The sequence below is a fragment of the Capra hircus genome, chromosome 6 (genome assembly GCF_001704415.2).
Source record: "Capra hircus breed San Clemente chromosome 6, ASM170441v1, whole genome shotgun sequence".
NCBI lineage: Eukaryota > Metazoa > Chordata > Mammalia > Artiodactyla > Bovidae > Capra > Capra hircus.
In genome coordinates, this window is record NC_030813.1 from 90,881,447 (window position 1) to 90,895,619 (window position 14,173).

Genomic DNA, 14,173 nt, shown 5'->3' on the forward strand with positions numbered 1-14,173 from the left:
CTGTCATTTGTATGTGTATCTTTGTATATAAATACATCTCTATTTATTCCTACAAAATAGGATTATATTGTATATCCTTTTTATTATTTGCTTTGTCCTTTTTTTAACATTCATACAGTGCTTACTGTGTGCCAGGCACTAATCGAAGCACTTTACATATATTTTGACTCTTTTAGTCCCCCAAACTGCCATAAGAGTTAAATAATCTTATTCTCATTTGACTGCTTGAGAAAATTTAGACCCAGAAAGCTGGAATACATTCCCCAAGTCACAGTGCTGTTAAATGGCAGAGGCTAGATTTAAACCCAGGTATTATAGCTCCAAAGTTCACTCTTAACTATTATAATATTTTCCATGATATTAAATATTTTTCTATAACAATGGCTTTCAAATTTAGTCTACCTAAATATTATCCAGGGAGCTTGGCTTAAAATGCAGAATGCTAACCACCTCTCCCAAAAAATTTGATTCAGAGTCTAGGATCTGCATTTTGTAATAGGCACCCTGCATGATTGTGTTGCAGCTCAATGGATCACATTTTTAAGAGAAACCTATATGGAATATCAATTTTTTTAACTAAACTTTATACTGAAGTCAACCTACATCTAACAGACTGCACACATCATAAGTGTATAGACTATTGGACTTTCACAAAGTGAATACACTTATGTAACTCCTCTCAGACCAAGATGGAGAAAGTTTTCAGTGCCCTAGAAGCTTCCCTGATGCTCTTTCCCAGTCCCTACACCCTCGAAATTACCACTCTTCTGACTTTTATCACTGTCAGTTATTGTAAATGGAGTCGTATAGTACATACTCTATTCTGTGGCTGCTTTCACTCAACATTTTGTTCTTGTGATTCATCCACATTGCAGCATGTATTTTCTTTGCACTATAATATTCTATTGTATTTGTTGTTGTTCAGTGCTAAGTCATGTCCAACTTTATGTGACCTCATGAACTTCAGTGCACCAGGCTTCCCTGTCCTTCACCATTTCCCAGAGTTTGCTCAAACTCATGTCCATTGAGTGAGTGATGCCATCCAGTCATCTCATCTTTTGCTGCTCCCTTCTCCTCCTATCCTCAGTCTTTCCCAGCGTCAGGGTCTTTTCCAGTGAGTTATCTCTTCATATCAGGTGGCCAAAGTATTGGAATTTCAGCTTCGGCATCAATCCTTCCAAAGAATATTCAGGGTTGATTTCCTTTAGGATTGACTAGTTTGATCTCCTTGCAGTCCAAGAGACTCTCAAGAGTCTTTTCTAGCACCATAGTTCAAAAACATCAGTTCTTCAGCACATTGTATATAAACTATAATTTCAATTCTACTGTTGATGAACGTTTGGATTTTCACTTTGGAGCTATTTTGAATGGTGCAGCTACAAACATTTTTGTCCATGCCTTTTGATGCAGTTAAATATACACATTTCTACAGAGTATATGTACATTTCTGTTAGAAGTGGAATTGCTGAATCCTAGGATCAGCTTGAGTAGATATCACCATAGTTTTTGAAAGTGGTTTTACCAACTTATACCCCCACCATCAGCTTATAAGAGTTCCTGTGATTCTATATCCTTTCTCATATTTAGTGATGTCATCTTTACAGTACATTTTTAATGACCATATAGTGGTTGATCCAATGTATGGACAATAAATACTTTATATCCTTACCACTGTATATAGATTATCATCTTCCACTGTTTTAAAAAGCATTAGAATGAACGTTATTGTAGCTGAATCTATGTACATATCCTTATTTCCCCAAACTAATTTCCTGGAAATAAAATAGCTAGACCAAAAATTACACACATTTTTAAGTCTTTTGCTTTTGATACAAGCCTCCCAAAAGCCCATCATAAAGTTTGTGTCAGTCTACTGCCATACTAATAGTTATGCATTAAAGTGTCCATCCTAATCCTCAGTGTAAGTTGTGTTTTTAACCTTTGCTGAAATTGATAGGCATAGATGACATCTTATTGTTTTAATTCATCTTTGAATATTAGTGCATTTATGCATTATTTCCTGTGTTCATTAGACAGTTTTACTTCTTTTGTGAATAACTTATTCAAGTCTTCTAGTTTTATCTTTTTCTAAGCTGTTTTGTAACAACAATAGATATTGAGGGTATGAATCATTTAACTATGTTGCAGTTACTTTTTGTTCTTTGTCTTTAGTTCTAATTATGGTGTTGGTTTGTTTTGTGCGAAATACATTTTTTTAAGTAGTCCTATATTTTCTCTTGTGCTGTCTGATTTAAGATTTTATAAATATTTCCCATGTATTTTTCTACTTCCTCATTGTTTTCATTCTTACATGAATTTTCATTATATAGAAATTCATTGTGATTTACTGTACATAAAGTATATAACTTTTTCATAATTAGTTCATTTTTCATGATTTATAGCCTTTCTCCACTTATTTAGAATGCCATTTTTTATCCTGAAGGCTCTTATCTACATGATCTACTCATATTTTTCTTAGAGAATAGTCTTCTGACCCAAGGTTAGAACCCATATCTCCTGTGCCTCCTGCTTGGCAGGCAGATTCTTTACTACTGAACCATCTGGGAAGCCAAAAGAATAGTACACTATCTTAAATATTGTGACCTTGTAGGATATTTTTAATACCTTGTAGGATGTATCTTCCCTCACTATCATTCTTTTTTAAGGAAAATTCATGTTTCCAGGTAAACTTTAAAGTTATTTTAGGGACGTTCCTTTAAAGTAATCTCAGTGAATTTAAACTTTACTGACTTTTAAAAGCAATTTCCATTAAAAATATATGTAATAATTTTACTACAAAAAAAGAAATTTAAAAGTTTACAAAAGGACAGAAATATCTACAATGATTGATTAACAGTTAACTATTCTTAACAGGGGAAAAGAGAAAAGCTTCATTATAGGAAAAACTTCACCCTTCCAGTTACAAACCACAATCACAAGCTTGTTGATGCTTCCTCGTGTGTTGAAGAATTCCAGTCCCAGTTCATTTTTGTAAGTAAAATTACTGGGCTAAAGTTGATATTTTAAAGATGAACATGCCCTCTCCCTTCGGATTAAGCTTTTTAAAATCTTACAGAAAAACTAGGACTTACAGGTTTTTGAGATTTTTTTTTAATATATAATAACCAAAAGTAATATTGCTTCCAAGGGCCATTATAATTTATATATACATATTTAATTCAAAGAATGCTTTCACAAAAATATTTCAACCAATCAGTTCAGTTTAGTCCAGTTGCTGAGTTGTGTCCGACTCTTTGTGACCCCATGAACTGCAGCATACCAGTACACCTGTCCATCACCAACTCCCAGAGCTTGCTCAAACTCATGTCCATCAAGTTAGTGATGCCATCCAACTGTCTCATCCTCTGTCATCCCCTTCTCCTCCTTCCTTCAGTCTTTGCCAGCATCAGGGTCTTTTCCAGTGAGTCAGTTTTTCACATCAGGTGGCCAAAGTATTGGAGCTTCAGCTTCAACATCAGTCCTTCCAGTGAATATTCAGCACTGATTTCCTTTAGGGTTGACTGGTTTGATTTCCTTGCAGTCCAAGGGACTCTCAAGAGTCTTCTCCAACACCATAATTCAAAAGCATCAATTCTTCAGTGCTTAGCTTTCTTTATGGTTCAACTCATATCCATACATGACTACTGGAAAAACCATAGCTTTGACTAGACGGACCTTTGTTAGCAAAGTAATGTCAACCAATAAAATACAATAAATAATTCCTCCCTTTAGTTATTGGTATTGTAGGTTCTATGTGGAAATATCTAATTTTAAAAATAACTATGTCTTTAGGTTTTCTTGAAGGACTATCATACACACAGTATTGCAGCTTGCATTTATTTATTCATCTGATTGCTTTTTCATGTTAGAATCAAGCCTAGAATCCAGATCTGTTTTACTATCTTAATTACTATAGTTTTATAATAATGCTTAAAATCAGGCAGTGTTTATCAATGTTAAATCTTCCAACTTTGTTCTTTTTCAAAGTTGTTTTGGATAGTCTTGGTCCTTTGCCTTTTTATATAAATTTTAGAATCACTTTCATAAATTTCTACAAAATTCTTGCTGGAGTTTTGACTGGGATTCTGTTGAACCTACAGATCCATTTGGGAAGAATTGACATCTTAATAAAACTATTTTAAGTCTTCCAGCCCATCACTTCATATATTTAAACTTTTAAATTTTCTTAGCAGGGTTTTGTCATTTTCAGTGTACAGTCTTTCATTTCTTTTGTCAGGTTTATCCCTAAGTACTTTGTATGTTTGGATGCTATTATAAATGGCATTGTTTTAATTACTGTTAGTATACGGAAATAAATTGACCTTTGTACATGAATCTTGCATCTGTCAAACTTGCTAAACTCACACATTAATTATCAAAGCTTTTTTGTAAAGGCTGTCAGGTTTTCTACAAAGATAATCATGATGGCTATCATTAAAAACAGTTTTAATTCTTCTTTTCCAATGTAAATACCTTTCATTTCTTTTTCTTGCTTTATTGCACTACCTTGAACCTCCAAAGTTATGCTGAGTAGAAGTACTGAGAACTGATCTTTATGCTTTGCTCCTGATTTTAGGAGGAAGGCATCAGTCTTTCACCATTGAAGATATTCATATGATGTTAACTGTGGATTTTTCATAATTGCCCTTTATCAGACTGAGGAAGTACCTTTCTGTTTTATTCTTTCAGTTTTAGTGAGCTATAATTGACATACATCACTGTATAAGTTTAAAGTGTACAATAATGATTTAGTTTACATTCATCATGAAGTGATCATCACTTCATGATGTAAGTAAGTTTAGATGAACATCTATCATCCATATAAGCAAAACTAAGAATTAGAAAAAACTTACAGTGTGTGAATTGAAAAATATATTGGAGAGAATTAATGCCATGTTTGTAGGCAGGAGGAAAAGGGGACAACAGAGGATGAGATGGTTGGAAGGCATCACCAACTCAATGGACATGAATTTGAGTAAATTTTGGGAGTTGGCGATGGACAGGGAGGCCTGGCATGCTGCAGTCCATGGGTCGCAGAGAGTCGGACACAACTGAGTGACTGAACTGAACTGAATGGCATGTTAGATATTTCAGAAGAAAAGATTAGTTAAGGTGAAGATATAGCAATGGGAACTATCCAGAATGGACTACAGAGAGAAAAGGGAATATTTTAAAAATGAAAAACATGAACAGAGCATCATTGAGAAGTGGTGCAACTTCAGACAGCCCAATGCACATGTAATTAGACTCTCCAAAGGAAAAGGAAGAAAAGCTGAAAGGAATATTTGAAGAAATCATGGCCAAAATTTTTCCAGGTTTGATAAAAACTATAAACCCACAGATAAAAAGCTCAGCAATCCCAAGCACAAGAAACATGAAGAAAACTAAACTAGGCTACATCATAATCAAATTATTCAAACCCATTGGAAAAGAAAATTCTTATGTCTTAATAAATTGACCCCTTTATTATTAAGAAGTGGCCTTCTTTATCCCTGGTAATATTCTTTGCTCTGAAATCTACTTTGTTTGATAGTAATATACCCACCGTAGTTATCTGTTATTAGTGTTATCCTAGTTGAAACCTTTAGTTTCAACCTATTTGTTTCTTTTTATTTTTAAGATGTGTTTTTTCTTGGCGGCGTGTACTTTTGGTTCTTGATTTTTTTTTAATATAACTTGGTTATTTATAATCACTAACCTTTTCTATATATAATTTCTGCCTTTTATTTGGATTATTTAAACTCAGTTCAGTTCAGTTCAGTTCAATCGCTCAGTCGTGTCCAACTCTTCACAACCCCATGAATCGCAGCATGCCAGGCCTCCCTGTCCATCACCAACTCCCAGAGTTCACTCAGACTCACGTCCATCGAGTCAGTGATGCCATCCAGCCATCTCATCCTCGGTCGTCCCCTTCTCCTCCTGCCCCCAATCCCTCCCAGCATCAGAGTCTTTTCCAATGAGTCAACTTTTCACATGAGGTGGCCAAAGTACTGGAGTTTCAGCTTTAGCATCATTATAATAATATGATTATCACATTACTTTACATCAGATTATCTAATAGGATATGGTTTGGTTTAAATCTGTCATCATACTTATTTCCTATTCCATTTAGTCTTTGTTCTCATTTTCTTCTTTTTTTGTCTTCTTTTCAATTAATTAAATTTTTTTATAATTCCATCTTATCTCCTTTTTTTGATTCATTCACCATAACTGTTAGTTGCTTTTGGGTCTATAACATCCATTTTTAACTTACCACAGGCTACATGATAAGTGATATTATTCCACTTAGTGTATAGTATACTTATCTTACCATAGTATACTTTTATTTCTCTTCTCCAACCTTTTTGCTACAGCTGTCATACATATGCTATGAACCACATATTACATTGATATTATTTTTGTTTAAGCAGTAAATTATCTTTTAAAAAGATTTAAATAATAAGAAAAAAAGGTATATGCTACCCATGTAGTTGCCACTGCAGGGCTTTTCATTCCTTTGTGTAAATCCATATTTCCATCTGGTATCATTCTGTCTGAGGGACTTAACTTTAATACTCCTTACAGTGCAGCTATGCTGGTGATAAATTCTTTCAGCTTTTATAAAATCATTACTTAGTCTTCTAAATAGTCATTATTTAGTCTGGAAAATTCTGAACAATCATTTAGTCTTCATTTTTGAAAGATATTGACAAATTCTGGGTTGACAGTTTGGGAGTTTGTTGTTGTTAGTTTTCTTACGATGTTGCTCCACTATATTCTCATATGCATGCTTGCTAATCAAAAATCTATCATTCTTATCTTTTTCCTTTGCTAAAAATTTTTCTTTGCTAATGGTTTTAAATAGTTTGATTCTACCATAGTTTAGCTTTGTTCATGTTTCTTATGCTTGGGATTTATTGTTTCTTTATCTGTGAGTTTATAGCTTTTATCAAACTAGGAAAAATTTCAGTCGATTTCTTCAAATATTTCTTTCTTCCTCAAATTTTCTTCCTTTTCCTTTGGGGAGTCTAATTACACATATATTGGGCTGTCAGAAGTCGTGCCACCTCTCACTCATGCTGTTCATTTTTTTGTGTTTTAAATACTCCCTTTTCTCCCTTTTCTCTCTGTAGTCCATTCTGGATAGTTCCTATTGCTGTATCTTCACCTTCACCAATCTTCTGAAATTTCTAATCTGCCATTGCTGCTGCTGCTAAGTCGCTTCAGTCGTGTCCGACTCTATGTGACCCCATAGACGGCAGCCCACCAGGCTCCCCCGTCCCTGGGATTCTCCAGGCAAGAACACTGGAGTGGGTTGCCATTTCCTTCTCCAATGCATGAAAGTGAAAAGTGAAAGTGAAGTCGCTCAGGCGTATCTGACCCTCAGCGACCCCATGGACTGCAGCCCACCAGGCTCCTCCGTCCATGGGATTTTCCAGGCAAAAGTACTGGAGTGGGGTGCCATTGCCTTCTCCAAATTTGCCATTAGTTCTCTTTAATATATTTTTCACTTCACACATAGTAATTTTTAAGTCCAGGTGTCCTATTTGATTCTTTTTTATGTCTTTCATGTCTCTGCTTAACTTTCTAACATATATGATACAGTTTTAATAATTTCATTAATTTCCTCGTCTACTGATTCTAACATTTGCTAGTTCTGGGTTGGTTTCTATGGACTGGTTTCTCTGTTGTTATGGCTCATATTTTCTGCTGTTTTGCATGCCTGGTAAATTTTGTGTGCCACTTACTGTGGATTTTGCTTCACTGGATGCTGGATATTTTTGTGTCCTATATGCTTGAGCATTGTTATGAGGTATAGTTATTTGGAAACAATTTTGGTCCTTTCAGGTTTTGCTTTTTTTAGGCAGGACCGGAAATTCTCAGGCTATTTGTTCTCCACCACTGAGGCAAGACTCTTCTGTGTACTCTTCGCAGTTCCCCATGAATCTGGTCTGGCTGGTGGGAGTGAAATCTGTGAGCTCAGGGTACTCCTGATCTTTTCTGGCCACTCTTTCCTCAGCCTTGAGCAGTTCCCTACACACATACTCTGATCTTACTCAGGGCAATACTTGACAGGGAGCTTCTGAAGATCTCCAGGTTTTCCTCTCTCCTATTGATACTTTGTTCTGTAAACTGTAGCCACCTTGGTCTCCCCAAATACTTTGCACTACCTCCTCAACTCTGACCAACCAGCTCTGCCTGGGTTTCCTCTCCTTGCACTGACGCCTAGAACTCTCTCAAGGCAGTAAGTTGGGCAGTCATAAGGCTCATCTCTCTGTTTCCCATCTCTCTGCAGTCTCTGCCTTCCTTGCCTGATGTCCTTATGTGCAAAACTGTTTTAATACCTTTTGGCTGTGTGTTGAGGTCTTACTACATCTTCGTCACCACACACGGGCCTTCTCTAGTTGCAGTGAGCAGGGGCTGCTCTTCATTGCAGTGCACTGGCCTCACTGAGGTGGCTTCTCTCTTGTTGCAGAACACAGGCTCTAGGGCACTTGGGCTTCAGTAGTTGCAGCTTGCAGGCCCTAGAGTGCAGGCTCAGTGGTTGTGACACACGGGCTTAGTTGCTGCACAGCATGTGAAGTCTTCCCAGTCTCCTGCCTTAGCAGGCAGATAGCCTTTTACCACCAGGGAAGTCCTGGGTTTCTTTTGTCAATCCAGTCTCTTATTTCATCTTGGCTGAAAGCAAAGTCATTTTCACTAATTTTCACAAAGCTGAAAGCAAAGTCATCTTCACTAATTTTAAGTAACAGCTTTTCAAAATTATGTCAGTGGTGTTTTCGAATGAAAAAATACCCAACAAACATACTATAACCAAAATAAGTGCTGAGTGTTTAAATTATCTCTTTATAAATCCAAGACCAGAGTCCTCTCTAAATCCATCACACCCAGCCTGAGGACCTGCTTCAGTGCTTTCCTGTCATCCCTTATAAAGTGAAATATTCATCAAATAAAGCAATTCCGTTATAAGGTTAAAAACGTAAGTTTTTTTGATAGGTAAAACTTAAACTTAGCAGCCCACACTTAGGGACCAAAACTGTTATGGTCGTTGTGAGTGTCATGCTGTTTGTTCATAAGCAGATGCCTACCTCCAGGTGAGAAGTGCCTTCCCCCCAGGATTCTGCCCTCGTGTATGCCAAACCTTAGACAAAGATGGGGACTCTAGGCACGTGAAATATCCCTGTCCTCTCCCTGTGGTCTTTGAACCTCTTCGTATCACCAACTTAAAAATGTTCTCTAAGCATAGTATTTGGAGAAATAACTGAGGCCTAGTTACAATTTTTTATTTAACTGCTTGTCTGTCTGGTTTAATAACTTGGTGTTTATGTTTTTAGGAACATAGCTACAGTGTGATGGACAGCCCAAAGAAACTTAAGCATAAATTAGATCATGTGATCAGCGAGCTAGAGGATACCAAGAAAAGTCTGCAGAATGTTCTAGACCGAGAAAAACGTTTCCAAAAATCATTGAGGAAGACAATCAGGGAATTAAAGGATGAATGTCTCATCAGTCAAGAAACAGCAAAAAGACTGGAAGCTTTCTGTTGGGACTGGTGTCAGGAGAGCATAGAACAAAACTATATTTCATGAAATAATCTCATGTTATGTTCTACTTAAAATTGGTAAAATTGATATTGGCTTTTAAGGAAATAATTCTCATTTACCATCATTAAATAATGTCCATCATTCCATCATTTAGAGTGCCCTTTGGGTCCTCTGCAGCCTGATGCACTAGAGTTATTATCCAAAGGCTTTTTTTTTAAGATATACATAAAAATTTTGTGCTAGTTATCATGTTTTGGAGTAATTTGTGAGAGTTATGTTTTTATAGGCCTAAACTATATGGGCTTCCCTGCTGGCTCAGAGATGAAGAATCTACCCACATTGCAGGAGACCTGGGTTCAATCCCTGGGTTAGGAAGATCCCCTGGAGAAGGAAATGGCAACCCACTCCAGTATTCTTGCCCAGAAAATTCCACGGACAGAAGAACCTGGCGGGCTACAGTTCACAGGGTCACAAAGAGTCAGACACTACCGAATGATGAACACTTTGAGACCTAAACTAGTGCCAGGTCACTATTTTAAAATGTTAAGAGATCAAGAAAATTCTGTAGGACTAAGGAAATGATTTTAGATCAGCTACATTAAGCTTTTAGTCAAAAGTGGACACTTCAGCAGCATCAGATTTTTGGCTTCAAAGGAGTATCTTTGCTTATAACACATGTCCATCTAGAATCCAATTCAAGGTGCTTTTATTATCAGTAATACCAAAAGTTGTTTTTACAAGGCATCCCATGGTAGTAACCTTGAGAACAACATATGGTGCAGATCTTTTGGCTCTTCAGGTTGTTCAGAGCCAAGTTAAAACCCCTGATGAGGTCTTATTTTTTCAATACGGTACATCATTCTCCTCACTAGGAGCACTTTGATGTAAACCAGCATTGCTTTAACAAATTTTTAAAGAGGATCATAAATCTGATTTTTAAATGGTTACTGACAGTTCTTCTGAACATTTTGTTTCATGACTGTTATTTCATCGTAAAGGTATATCTTCAAAATCTGAATGCCGGTAGTAACTGGATACTTTTAATGCTGTTTTGTATTTTACAGAAAGTAGTATTACTAACATTTTTTAAGGTAAAAAATACAGAAGAAACCATTTAAAATAATGATGTGGCTCTTCTAGTTAAAATAGGAATTAGAAAGAGGGTTATAATATTTTCCTTTAATTAGGAGACAAGATTGCTATCTGAGATTTCATTTAGAGAAATAGATAAGTAACAATTTTAGAATAACTTCTTACTGAATTTACAGATGAATAACTTTTAGTTATTTTCTGACTGATCCAAGAGTCAGAAATTTATCTCCTGATTTCATAGTAAAAACAACTGAAATGAGTCATAAATACTGTGCATTAAATAAAAAGTACTAGCCCCAAAGCAAATGCTACTTTGAAGCATATGTATATACATAAGCTCCATTCATATGTCTGTGCTATAATAGTTAGAATTTGAATATCAGTTATTTCAGTATGTTAACTAGAAATGAACTGCATTTTGTGTTAAAACATTCATTATAATTTTATTTGTGTTATATTAATATCAGTAAGGATACAGTCACTTGAATTTTTTATATTCAAGAAATATATAATACATGTTGTATTTTTATGTATGATTCCAAATCTTCCCACTAAATGGGATTTTACCCACATTTGAAAGATTAGCATTATGCTAAGAAATCAGTGAGGTGCTATGTTTTTACTACCTTTAAAGTGTTCTTTAGCTACCCTTTATTTATTTGAGTTATTTAATTTTCCATTTATGCTGGACACGCTAATGGAAGTTTGGGTATGATCTTAGGTTTCTAAAGTCAGTGGGCAATGGAGAAAAATAAAAGGATAGATCCAAACACTGCATGTCCAAATTCTAGATCTCTCCTGGCTGCTTAAAATAAATCAAGCCCAGTAGACCTTTCCAAGAGTCAGTTCCCAGTTTCTGCCACTGTCATCACAGTTACCACAGTCACTTTTATTACTGGTGTTCTGTGTTCACAGTGAACTAAGATTTTGTCTTCTTTTTCATTGGTCTTAGTGTCATTGAGGAAGAGTGAGCTGTGGGCAAAGTATTGGTATCGTCAAGAATCCAGAGCTGCCCATTTGCCCTTATGGAGAAAGGATTGCCAGTAGAAATGTGACATGAGTAGAGTCCTCCCCACCTTCCATCCAGGCAGATGCCTGATCATGTGCATACCTCAGTTCCCTAGCTCAGATGTAAAGAATCTGCCTGCAATGCAAGAGACCTGGGTTCAATCCCTGGGTCACGAAGATCCCCTGGAGAAGGAAATGGCAACCCACTCCAGTATTCTTGCCCAGAGAATCCCATGGACAGAGGAGCCTAGTGGGCTATAGTCCATGAGATCGCGAAGAGTCAGACACGACTGAGCAACTAACACACACACACACTGTTCCCAGAGATTCCAGCTTAGCCTGAGGATGAGCCATCCTGTGCAAAACAGAGCTAGGCACCTTCACCCCCATCCAGAGGATCCTCAAGCAGCCAAGGTCAACCTAAGGGTTTCACTTTGCTTTCAAGCTTACAATAGCCTCTGGATCCTGGAGCAAACCATTACACCAGTTCAACCTCAGCACCAAATCAGGTACAATGGACTTGATACAGTGTTTTTCTCATATCAAGTTCAAACCTCTGGAAATAGACTTCAGTTGCTAAAAGATAATTATACCATTGTCATTAATTTGAGAAAGATGAAATTATTAATATTTATATATATTTAGTCTTAAGAATATAAAAGAAATAATTGAGGGTAAAGAATCCATTATGTATTTGAAAAAATAAAATATTTTTACTAGTAATGTGCTCTATGTGGTTTTTATACACTCAGTTGTTCAATAAAATGAGCAGAGAAAAATCAAGAGTATATATACAGTGGTTTTGCTTTAATTTTGCCTTTTTTTCCCTCCACCAATAACTCTGCTGTCTTTTAAAGTCTGCTAGATTAGATAACCCAGGTGGCAGGCCTGCTTCCACCACAGTGTGCATCCGCCATAGACCCCTTTCAGCCCTCTCCTTTCAGCCTCACTCAAAACTGGCAGCCTTCATGTCACCAGTATATAGGCAAGGGCAGTATTCTTAGATTTGAAATGTGCTACCATCAGAACCTAGAGATGCTTATTAAGCATCGTGCTTCCTTATTCATAGTGGGGGGCTTCCCTGGTGGCTCAGACAGTAAAGCGTCTGCCTACAATGTGGGAGACCCGGGTTCAATCCCTGGGTTCGGAAGATCTCCTGGAGAAGGAAATGGCAACCCACTCCAGTATTCTTGCCTGGAAAATCCCATGGACGGGAGAATCTGGTAGGCTATAGTCCATGGGATCGCAGAGTTGGACACGACTGAGTGACTTCACTTCCCTGGTGGCTCAGCTGTTAAGGAATCCACCTGCAATGCGGGAGACCTGGGTTCAATCCCTGGGTTGGGAAGATCTGGAGAAGGGAACAGCCAGTATTCTTCCCTGGAGAATCCCATGGACAGAGGAGCCTGTCAGTCCATGGGGTTGCAAAGAGTTGGACAAGACTGAGCAACTTCCACATTCACACTTCACATTCATAGTGAGAGACAGAAATTGTACTACTAGTTTTTCTTTGATTCAGAGAGGATGGTCAGGCGTACCCCTGGTCACTGGCCTCTTCACCCCCCGCCTCAAATTTTCCTTGTGTGGTTGAGTTCAGCAGGTAAATCGTGTCTGACTCTTTGCAATGCCATGGACTGCAGCATGCCAGGCTTCCCTGTCCATCACCAACTCCCAGAGCTTGCTCAAACTCAAGTCCATCGAGTCAGTGATGCCATCCAACCATCTCATCCTCAGTCATCCCCTTCTCCTCCTGCCTTCAATCTTTCCCAGCATCAGGGTCTTTTCCAACGAGTCAGTTCTTAGCATCAGGTGGCCAAAGTATTGGAGCTTCAGATTCAGCATCAGTCCTTCCAATGAATATCCAGGACTGATTTCCTTTAGGATTGACTGGTTTGATATCCTTGCAGTCAAAGGAACTCAAGAGTCTTCTCCAACACCACAGTTCAAAAGCATCAATTCTTTGGCACTCAGCTTTCTTTATGGTCCGACTCACATCCATACATGACTACTGGAAAAACCATAGCTTTGTCTGTACTGACCTTTGTCAGTAAAGTAATTTCTCTGCTTTTTAATATGCTATATAGGCTGGTCATAGCTTTTCTTCCAAGGAGCAAGAGTCTTAATTTCATGGCTGCAGTCACCATCTGCAGTGATTTGGGAGCCCTCAAAAATAAAGTCTCTCACTGTTTCCACTGTTTCCCCATCTATTTGCCATGAAGTGATGGGACTAGATGCCATGATCTTAGTTTTCTGAATGCTGAGGGTTTTTTTGTTTTTTGTTTTTTTTTTTTTGAATGCTGAGTTTTAAGCCAGCTTTTTCACTCTCCTCTTTCACTTTCATCAAGAGGCTATTTAGTTCCCCTTCACTTTCTGCCATAGGGTGGTATCACCTGCATATCTGAGGTTGATATTTCTCCTGGCAATGTTGATTCCGGGTGGTACTTCATCCAGCCCTGCATTTCACATGATGTACTCTGCATATAAGTCAAATAAACAGGGTAACAATATACAGTTTTGACATACTCTATTTCCAATTTGGAACCAGTCCC

The 14,173-nt window shown here is 37.3% G+C and overlaps 1 protein-coding gene across 4 annotated transcripts in view; it reads left to right on the top strand.

Moving 5' to 3' along the window:
- THAP6 (THAP domain containing 6) overlaps positions 1-12,396 on the top strand; it is a 17,891-nt gene extending 5,495 nt beyond the window's left edge. For 2 of the 4 annotated variants that reach the window (XM_005681767.3, XM_018049588.1), the window contains 2 exons: positions 2,875-2,991; positions 9,315-9,918. In XM_005681767.3, the coding sequence (XP_005681824.2) occupies positions 2,875-2,991; positions 9,315-9,569 (372 nt within the window). In that variant the 3' untranslated portion in view covers positions 9,570-9,918. Of the gene's footprint in view, positions 1-2,874; positions 2,992-9,314 lie in introns of all 4 variants that reach the window. The other 2 variants (XM_005681769.3, XM_013964724.2) reach the window with 2 other exon arrangements.